The 11,072-nt window shown below is 44.7% G+C and overlaps 1 protein-coding gene across 1 annotated transcript in view; it reads left to right on the top strand.

Annotated features, from left to right (window-relative positions):
• Window positions 1-2,225: 2,225 nt before the first annotated feature.
• Window positions 2,226-11,072, top strand: part of LOC310792128 (dihydropyrimidine dehydrogenase [NADP(+)]-like) — a gene marked incomplete at its 5' end in the record, with an annotated part of 24,572 nt that continues 15,725 nt past the window's right edge. The window contains 6 exons of the mRNA XM_083653841.1: window positions 2,226-2,436; window positions 3,887-4,071; window positions 6,250-6,465; window positions 6,953-7,117; window positions 8,845-8,913; window positions 11,050-11,072. The exon at window positions 11,050-11,072 is cut by the window's right edge and continues 61 nt beyond it. Of these exons, the coding sequence (XP_083509967.1) occupies window positions 2,226-2,436; window positions 3,887-4,071; window positions 6,250-6,465; window positions 6,953-7,117; window positions 8,845-8,913; window positions 11,050-11,072 (869 nt within the window). The remainder of the gene's footprint in view (window positions 2,437-3,886; window positions 4,072-6,249; window positions 6,466-6,952; window positions 7,118-8,844; window positions 8,914-11,049) is intronic.

The raw sequence follows: 11,072 nt of genomic DNA, 5'->3' as shown, positions 1-11,072 counted from the left end.
GCAAATTTGCATAATAGATTACGGGTGGAACACACTTTGAAACACGCAGCATAAATATGACCAGAATCGCAAAAGCTTCATCAAAGCTCTCAACCAAAACTCCAAGAAACGAGCGAGTCCATCCAGACTTCCTCAAAGAGCGGCCGCGCAGACAGGCACAGCAGCAGCAAAGCAGTGAGACTGGTGACGCGAGGTTACAGCAGCAGAAACAAGCTTGTGACACGGCCGCTGCAGCCAAGAAGAACACACACGGAGGGAGGAGTTGGAAGCAGAGGGGGGTTTCCTGCTGTTATGGAGGAAATGACTGTTCAAAACTATTGTTTAGATGTCTGACGTCTTACTGATGCCAAAAATGAATGGTTAAAGTGACTGTTCTATCGAATTTCACAAAAAGCCGTTTATCTCTGAATAATTTTTCAGACGCTGAAACCATGCTGTATTCAACTGCTAATGCTTACATAACTACTAACTCTACAAACTAACTCTTTTAGACAGAGAAAGCACACATTCTATTAGTTCTTTTGAGATATTGTGTGTTCACAAAATCTTAGCAGAAAAGAATCCTCGGGTCTTGAAAGATGAGCCAGAATCCTCAAAAAAACCCTCTGGCAGAACCTACCTACAGTAAAAAAAAAACGGCTGGCAGTGAATGTGTTAAAAATGTTTTCTATTTGAATTCTTCACCCTAGTAACCTTGGTTGGTTGGGTTGCTTAGGTTTATGCATGAGGAGTGAGATTGGTTCATATCAGGGCAAGCCACTCAGAGGCAGAGTAGGCCATATATTGCCAATAACAGCAGTAATGAACACAAATCAGGTACATCCATTTTGCAGTGGCAAATGAAACTGAGATTTCTGAACTAATCCTTTTACACAGGTCTATAATTCAATTGGGCGATCTTGAGTGCGATTGAATTGAATTGACCACTGTGCAGTAATTTTACAAATCCTCAAAAACACTACTCGACTACTTGACTTGTACTTGAGTACTACTTGACTTGTACTTGAGTACTACTTGACTTGTACTTGAGTACTACTTGACTTGTACTTGAGTACTACTTGACTTGTACTTTAGTACTACTTGACTTGTACGTGAGTACTACTTGACTTGTACTTGAGTACTACTTGACTTGTACGTGAGTACTACTTGACTTGTACTTGAGTACTACTTGACTTGTACTTGAGTACTACTTGACTTGTACTTGAGTACTACTTGACTTCTACTTGAGTACTACTTGACTTGTACTTGAGTGCTACTTGACTTGTACGTGAGTACTACTTGACTTGTACTTGAGCACTACTTGACTTGTACTTGAGTACTACTTGACTTGTACGTGAGTACTACTTGACTTGTACGTGAGTACTACTTGACTTGTACTTGAGTACTACTTGACTTGTACTTGAGTACTACTTGACTTGACTTGTACTTGAGTGCTACTTGACTTGTACTTGAGTACTACTTGACTTGTACTTGAGTACTACTTGACTTGTACGTGAATACTACTTGACTTGTACTTGAGTACTACTTGACTTGTACTTGAGTACTACTTGACTTGTACTTGAGTACTACTTGACTTGTACGTGAGTACTACTTGACTTGTACTTGAGTACTACTTGACTTGTACGTGAGTACTACTTGACTTGTACGTGAGTACTCCTTGACTTGTACTTGAGTACTACTTGACTTGTACTTGAGTACTACTTGACTTGAGTACTACTTGACTTGTACTTGAGTACTACTTGACTTGTACTTGAGTACTACTTGACTTGTACGTGAGTACTACTTGACTTGTACGTGAGTACTACTTGACTTCTACTTGAGTACTACTTGACTTGTACTTGAGTGCTACTTGACTTGTACTTGAGTACTACTTGACTTGTACGTGAGTACTACTTGACTTGTACTTGTGTACTACTTGACTTCTACGTGAGTACTACTTGACTTGTACATGAGTACTACTTGACTTGTACTTGAGTACTACTTGACTTGTACGTGAGTACTACTTGACTTGTATGTGAGTACTACTTGACTTGTACTTGAGTGCTACTTGACTTGTACTTGAGTACTACTTGACTTGTACTTGAGTACTACTTGACTTGACACCTGTGGAAAGGTCAATGGCTGCTTGTCTTGTGTCAGATGGAGCTGGCTAAGGAGGAGCAGTGTTCTTGTCTTGTGTCAGATGGAGCTGGCTAAGGAGGAGCAGTGTTCTTGTCTTGTGTCAGATGGAGCTGGCTAAGGAGGAGCAGTGTGAGTTCCTGCCCTTCTTGTCTCCTCGTGAGGTCATCATGAAGAACGGTCGCGTCGCCGCCTTGCAGTTCTGTCGCACCGAGCAGACCGAGGAAGGGGATTGGCTGGAGGACGAGGAGCAAATCGTTAGGCTGAAGGCTGATTACATCATCAGCGCCTTTGGTTCCATGCTTAACGAGCCACAAGGTAATTAACTAATCAACTGACTATATAGCGGGCTAACGGACTAACAATCTAACTGTCTATAGCTGTCTGTTTGGGTTCACCTGATACTGTATGGATGTCTTGAAGGCCGGTACCAATGTCTTTCCCACGGCACGCTATGCTCACCATCACATCACTGCCATTGCTTGTTTGATTGAAGCTGCTTAAATTTGATACATTTCTGACCAAAAACCGTGACCGTCCCCGTTTTTAAACTTGGGGAAATCATGCATCTCACCACTGTATTCCCTCATTTTCCGGCTCATATTCACCTTATGTTCAGACGTGGGGGTGGGCCAAATTCTTCCGGGTCGTGTCAACACTTCCGGCGGTTATGGAGCGAAATACAAATTGACGTCATGAAGAAGAGAGTTGTTTTTGTAGCGGACAGTGCAGGGGGTAAAACAGCCTACTACTTTGAGCTCGGTACACAGCCAGCAAGCGGAGTATCCACTGTTAGCCAGGTCAGATAACGTTATCGTCGACAATGAGAGAACTTTCTTATAAAACATTCCTGGACTCCAACAAAGAAAGCTTCAGATGGTTTCCTCTCCTCCGACGCAGCGCGAGCCACTAACGTCAATAAGACCCGCAGACGTTAACGTAATTCCCTGGAATGCGAGAATTAATGAGCCAGTTACATGGCATTGCATTCTTAGACATTGCCGTTTGCTTTTATTTGGTATGTTACATACAATTGGCTAAATTATTAGTTAATTCAGAGTTAGATTATATTGGAGCAGCCAGCCATTTTTCCCCCCTTTTTTTTTTGCCGGAAGTCGTCACACGACCACACAACTGGGTCAAATGGGCGTGGCTACATAAGGTGAATACAGTATCCATTATAATCCAGCTCTACAAACTTGCCCATAGAACCATCAATGTATGCCATATTGGATTTTCCACAATGGGTGCTCCTCAATTGCCAAAGAGAAAGGACTGGCAGAATGTATCTGCATTGGTACAGAGGGGGACTGCATCATTAGTGTGGGACATGTGTTTCTTACTAGGGCTAGACAATCATGGTTGAAATCAATATCACGATAGGGATTCTTCTTGATATCAATATATATCATGATATGGTTCATGTATGCGAAATCACGTTAAAAAAATTGTCAATCTCATTGAACCGAATGGTATTGTTAGGTGTGATGTCGAACAAAACGGAAATATTCAAATAATAATATTCCTACCATGCGTAATTTTATCTGAATTTTTATGTCAAATTTGCTTGAAGGAGCAGAGCTTTTTGCACACTTTTCTTTTGGCTTGTCATCATCAATTTAGACCGCAGAAATGTGTCACCATATTAAAATATCTTCATATGATCGGGATATGATTATTACACTGATGATGAATACTATTGAATATCATTCGGCCCTCATTTCTACATGAACCTGAAGCTGATCCAGGTGTTTGTGTGTGCCTGTAGTGACCGAGGCGCTGGCTCCTGTAAAGCTGAACCGCTGGGGCACGCCAGAGGTGAACACGGACACCATGCAGACCAGCGAGCCCTGGGTGTTTGCAGGAGGAGACATTGCTGGTCTGGCTAACACCACTGTGGAATCGGTGAACGATGGCAAACAGGCCTCCTGGCATCTCCACAGATACATACAGGTACATCTGGATAGCCAAGGTTTTGGGACGTTGGATGAAATTGGGTCTTTTAATGCGTCGATTACTGCAAGAGTTAAAGTTGGTCTTTTTAAACCGTAAGTATTGGGTGAGCTAAAAAGAAGAAACGCACGGCATTTTAACATACAATCATTACCACATTCAATTTGAGATAGTGTAATGCCTGGTCCAGACATTGGTCCAGGCATTGGTTCTCTCCCGCCTGCACTACTGCAATGTTCTGTTGGCGGGGTTACCTGCATCTGCTATCCGACCTCTTCAACTAATTCAAAACTCTGCAGCCCGTCTGGTGTATAACCTGCCCAAATTCTCTCACGTCACTCACCTCTTCCATAAACTCCACTGGCTTCCCATCCTTTCACGCATCAAATTCAAGTCTCTAGTACTGGCCTACAGGGCACTCCACCGGTCAGCCCCTATGTATTTACAATCCATGGTTAAGCTCCAACCATTGCATAGCTCTCTCCGTACCTCCACCCGTCCTGTCCGTCTAGCCCCTCCATCACTATGCGGACCTGGGGGTCGCTCATCTACATCCCGACTCTTTTCCTCTTTGGCGCCACAATGGTGGAATAAGCTGCCCCTTTTGGTCAGTTCAGCTGAAGCACTGCCTATTTTCCATCGTAGACTAAAGACTCACCTATTTGGACTATATCTTGGCCCTTCCGGATCTGACTTTTCATAAGTGCTATTTTTTAATTGTCGGTCGTTTTTACCTTGCTTATTGCTGGCTATGTTTTTATAAGTGCTACTTTTTATAATTGTTTGTCATTTTTTACCTTGTTCATTGCTTGCCATATTTTTCTGTACTGTTGTTGAAAATGTGTATTCTGTTTTTATATTGTACTGTACTGTATTGTATTGTATTGTAAGTCGCTTTGGACAAAAGCGTCTGCTAAATGACATAAAGTAAAGTATAATTACTATGAACAAGCAAGGTTATGACAAGAAGATCTGTGTGGAGGGAAATCTGCTGGATTGCTTTATGGCAAAAGAATAAGCAGCATATTTTTTTGTAATGGGAAGCAGCAGCTTTTATGGAAAATATCTTAATATTGAGAAACACGCCACACACTAAAGGAGATAGAGACTACCAGTCATCTCCACCATGGTGTTATCGTGCGTGTTATGTGTTAGCAATCAATTAACTTGACAATTATATATTTATGTTTAAAAATGCTACTATTTAACACCTTTAAGTTAAGGCAAATGATTGGGGAAGTGTTAAGTTTTGGGACAGTGAGCGCCAAAGATTCATGAATCAATGAGGGGGGGAAAGTAGACTGTCAACTTGTGATGATGTGTTTGTGTGTTAGGCTACATCTTAAAACCTCTCAGAGAAACAGCAGCTGTTCTGGGAGAAAGTAACTTAAAGAAAGGCTGTAAGTTGAATATCTGTCCCCTCTCCTCCCTCCTGTAGTCCCTGTAGGGACAGACGGTGGACTCAGAGTTCAGTATGTGTCCCCTCTCCTCCCTCCTGTAGTCCCTGTAGGGACAGACGGTGGACTCAGATTTCAGTATGTGTCCCCTCTCCTCCCTCCTGTAGTCCCTGTATGGACAGACGGTGGACTCAGAGTTCATTATCTGTCCCCTCTCCTCCCTCCTGTAGTCCCTGTATGGACAGACGGTGGACTCAGAGTTCAGTATGTGTCCCCTCTCCTCCCTCCTGTAGTCCCTGTATGGACAGACGGTGGACTCAGAGTTCAGTATGTGTCCCCTCTCCTCCCTCCTGTAGTCCCTGTATGGACAGACGGTGGACTCAGAGTTCATTATGTGTCCCCTCTCCTCCCTCCTGTAGTCCCTGTATGGACAGACAGTGGACGTTCATTATGTGTCCCCTCTCCTCCCTCCTGTAGTCCCTGTAGGGACAGACAGTGGACGTTCATTATGTGTCCCCTCTCCTCCCTCCTGTCTCCTGTAGTCCCTGTATGGACAGACGGTGGACGTTCATTATGTGTCCCCTCTCCTCCCTCCTGTAGTCCCTGTAGGGACAGACAGTGGACGTTCATTATGTGTCCCCTCTCCTCCCTCCTGTCTCCTGTAGTCCCTGTATGGACAGACGGTGGACGTTCATTATGTGTCCCCTCTCCTCCCTCCTGTAGTCCCTGTAGGGACAGACAGTGGACGTTCATTATGTGTCCTCTCTCCTCCCTCCTGTAGTCCCTGTATGGACAGACGGTGGACTTGGTGCCCAGGCTGCCGTTGTTTTACAGTGCTATAGACCAGGTGGACATCAGCGTGGAGGTCTGTGGCATCAAGTTCCCCAACCCGTTTGGCCTGGCGTCTGCCCCGCCCACCACCAGCACCGCTATGATCAGGAGAGCCTTTGAACAGGGGTGGGGCTTTGCTCTGACCAAGACGTTTGGACTGGACAAGGTACGCACACACACACACACACACACACACACACACACACACACACACACACGCACACACATGCACACACACACACACACACACACACACACGCACACACACACACACACACGCACACACACCTAGGCATGCCTATGCACACGTACTACATGCACCGTCCCAGACATCCCAGGCGGGAATCAAACCCAGGACCTTCTAGCTGTGAGGCGACGGCGCTACACAGAACTATACAGAGTGCAGCCCAATCTTGCCAATTCTGACAAAATTGAAGTCACAGATGTCAGTGACTTCAATTCTGGCTGGCTACTGCAAAAATGGGTATTCTCAGTCACAGCAACCTCACCAATTCATTGCTCAGGGTCGATTGGCACCGCATCATCTACCAGATACTATGTTAGCTTGCTAACAACAAGCTCAGAAGATCTACCATCTATGTGAAAAACATATCCACCACCTGAAAGCTCTCTCCACATGTGTCTCTGTGCAGGACCTGGTGACCAACGTGTCTCCTCGTATCGTGCGTGGCACCACCTCGGGCCACGTGTTTGGACCGGGCCAGGGCTCCTTCCTCAACATCGAACTCATCAGTGAGAAAACGGCCGCCTACTGGTGTCAATCAGTCGCCGAGCTGAAGAAGGATTTCCCCAACAATGTAAGTTACACATCTGTCTGTCTGTTCTGGTCTGATATGGAAACACAGCTCGCACGCTGTGCTCAGCTGTGGACGGGATGCAAGGTTTTATTCCCATTGTAAAAACAAGATGTAAATGTAGGGTTTTTCAAAACGTCTATGGAAAAATGAATGGCCAATGAAATCTCTTAGGCCCCATGATGCCAAACCCGGGAGAGGGCGTGACTTTGGCACTCTATAGTAAACATGTTGACCCCCGCCAATGATGCATGCCCCCTTTGGGCCAATCAGTAACCAGTTCTACAAATATGAAAAGGGTCAAAGACTCTTTCTCAATGTACATTCTTCCGTCTTTCCTTGTGCTGCTTCTCACGAGAAGTTGGTTTTTGGCATTGTGGCGCCCCCTGTTGGTTGGTTGTACAAATTATGCAGTCACCCCCTGCTCCTCCTGGGCCAATAGCTAAATGAATCAAAAAGAGATGTGGCTGGTTATTATGTTTAATCATTTTGAGCTGTAATTATATACTGTATAGTGCCCCCTTTTGTCCAGTCTGTGTAATGTTGAAAATGCTGGAAGCCAGTGGTGATGCAATATTCTCTCATGTTGTGTTGATCTGTATTGTGTTGGATGGGTGGACACATGTTGTATTGTGTTGGATGGGTGGACACATGTTGTGTTGATCTGTATTGTGTTGGATGGGTGGACACATGTTGTGTTGATCTGTATTGTGTTGGATGGGTGGACACATGTTGTGTTGATCTGTATTGTGTTGGATGGGTGGACACATGTTGTGTTGATCTGTATTGTGTTGGATGAGTGGACACATGTTGTGTTGATCTGTATTGTGTTGGATGAGTGGACACATGTTGTATTGTGTTGGATGGGTGGACACATGTCGTGTTGATCTGTATTGTGTTGGATGGGTGGACTGGACACATGTTGTGTTGATCTGTATTGTGTTGGATGGGTGGACTGGACACATGTTGTGTTGATCTGTATTGTGTTGGATGAGTGGACACATGTTGTATTGTGTTGGATGGGTGGACACATGTCGTGTTGATCTGTATTGTGTTGGATGGGTGGACTGGACACATGTTGTGTTGATCTGTATTGTGTTGGATGAGTGGACACATGTTGTATTGTGTTGGATGGGTGGACACATGTCGTGTTGATCTGTATTGTGTTGGATGGGTGGACTGGACACATGTCGTGTTGATCTGTATTGTGTTGGATGGGTGGACTGGACACATGTTGTGTTGATCTGTATTGTGTTGGATGGGTGGACACATGTTGTGTTGATCTGTATTGTGTTGGATGAGTGGACACATGTTGTGTTGATCTGTATTGTGTTGGATGAGTGGACACATGTTGTATTGTGTTGGATGGGTGGACACATGTCGTGTTGATCTGTATTGTGTTGGATGGGTGGACTGGACACATGTTGTGTTGATCTGTATTGTGTTGGATGAGTGGACACATGTTGTATTGTGTTGGATGGGTGGACACATGTCGTGTTGATCTGTATTGTGTTGGATGGGTGGACACATGTCGTGTTGATCTGTATTGTGTTGGATGGGTGGACTGGACACATGTTGTGTTGATCTGTATTGTGTTGGATGGGTGGACTGGACACATGTTGTGTTGATCTGTGTTGTGTTGGATGGGTGGACACATGTTGTGTTGATCTGTATTGTGTTGGATGGGTGGACACAGTGCCTCATCCCACCTCTGGCTTTGCTCGTGTCAGGTGGTGATCTCCAGTATAATGTGTGCTTACGACAGGGCTGACTGGACACAACTAGCCAAGATGGCCGAGGTAAGAATGTTCTTTATCATTCCCACAGCATATCCTTAACCGTACGTACACACACTTCATAACCATCACTGGTGATATTACCTCATTTAGACCATACTCTTTTCTGATTGGTCGGGAGGTGTGGTGCGTTAAAACTGTCGATTGCACACATCATTCGCCTCAAGTTTAAGTTTTTACCACATTACCATTATACCATACGTATACATTATTCTACATTATTACATTATTACATACATTACCATTATACCATACGTAGTCTCAGCCTCATCGAGGCTGAGATATTTCTGGGTTCAAGGTGTAGAGCGGACATCCGCGCCAAGACTTCCACTTGCGTCATTGTTTACACACGGGGCACGGTGGCGCAGTGGTAAGCGATGTCGCCTCACAGCTAGAAGGTCCTGGGTTCGATTCCCGCCTGGGACGCTGTGGGCGCTGAGGGTGTGTTCCCCCCCATGTCTTCAGTGCCCATGCCTCAGGGCTTGCATGTTCTCCCCGTGCCCCCCGCTGTATTCTCACGTCAATCTGACTGTAAACAATGACCTCAGCACACCGAAACGGAAGTCTTGGCGCGGACGTCCGCTCTATGCCGGAAACAGTCTTTACGCCTGAAACCGTCTTTACGCCTGAAACAGTCTTTACGCCTGAAACAGTCTTATTAGTCGTCAGACCGATAGACTCTGGGTGTCCAGATTGGCTGTCCCCTCTGAACTTACTGATACTTTGCATCTCACATCCCATTCCCTATTCAACTCACTACGTGACTTCAGGCTGCGGCCCACAGAGCCAAGCCCATAGAGAGGAAAACATCGATGCTAACACTTCCTGGTTCTTCACTGTTTTCGCCTATGGGATTTTTGAATGGGTCTTTGGCGCGATGCCTCTAATAAGGTCTCTGGCAACGCAAGCTTAATCAAACGCGAACCAGTGTTCAGTAGGAGAATCTTCACACATGAGGACCACTTTTATGAGTTTTTAAGCTTTTACGTGTCGTTAAAAGGGCGGCTAGCTAGCAAACGGCTAAATGAGACTACACTGTTGAGTCAGCGGGGATATTATACGTCAATAACGTCATCACTTCAAAGGACGAACACGGAAATTCTCTTTCCCTCACCTGGTTCAGCCCGGGGTAATCAGTGCACACATCAACAACACTCCAGGTTGAGTGGTGACGTGACGGGGAAGCCTATGCGACACTGTGTGTAGTTCTGGATTCGTTTAGCACAAGCTTTTTACTTCTATGGCTCGCATTTACGCTTCAAAACTCATGAAAGTGGTCCTCATGTGTGAAGATTATCCGGCTGAACACTGGTTCGCGTTTGATTAAGCTTGCGTTGCCCAGAGACCTTATTTGAAGCATCACGGCAAAAATCCCATAGGCAGAAACAGTGAAGAACCAGGAAGTCCGGGACTTCCGCGTTCCGACTACAAAAATACGTCATCCCTGGGGCTCTCTATTTGTTTGTGGAAATCTTGATATTGATTTGATTGAAAAATGACATGGCTGGATAGTTAGCTAGTCTTAGCTAGTCTTGTTGTTAAACCTACTGTCAAATTATATTTACTCTTTGTACACAATTGAAAATATAAATTAATGGTCTTATTATATATTTTTTCTTTGGCAAGTGATCATGGTATAAGCGAGATCATCAACAAGCACGTGTGCATTAAACCAGAGGTTCTCAAATGTTTTTCAGCCAAGGACCCCTTACAAGATAGAAAATATACCGGGGATCCCCTCATCCCCCTCATTCTGATTTGTGATTTTGGGCTGAAGCTTAATTGTTTCCATGGTAGTGCTTGACTTTTTAAATCAATAGGTTTGTTAGATTAGAATGTAATCCATGATCCATTTTAGATTTAAAGCATAAAATATTTTCGTTGAACTAACTAAGCTTTTGCAAAAAAGAAAAGTTTTTATTTTTATTTTCTTGAAAACTTTTCGCAAATAACGTGGCAAAGTGCCACGGACCCCTGGAGGTCCCCGGACCCCCATTTGAGAACCACTGCGTTAAAAACGGTTTTAAGGCACCTCTTCGCGTCGGGTGGCTCTTTGCCTCCACGTCGTGCGTTAGAACAGTTTAACGCACACCTACTGGATGATCCTGAACATATACGGAGGTTAACCTTGTGCTCTAGGAGTCGGGAGCAGATGCATTGGA

The sequence above is a fragment of the Poromitra crassiceps genome (assembly GCF_964638095.1).
Source record: "Poromitra crassiceps genome assembly, chromosome: 17".
Taxonomy (NCBI): domain Eukaryota; kingdom Metazoa; phylum Chordata; class Actinopteri; order Beryciformes; family Melamphaidae; genus Poromitra; species Poromitra crassiceps.
This window is presented reverse-complemented; position numbering and strand designations above follow the sequence as displayed.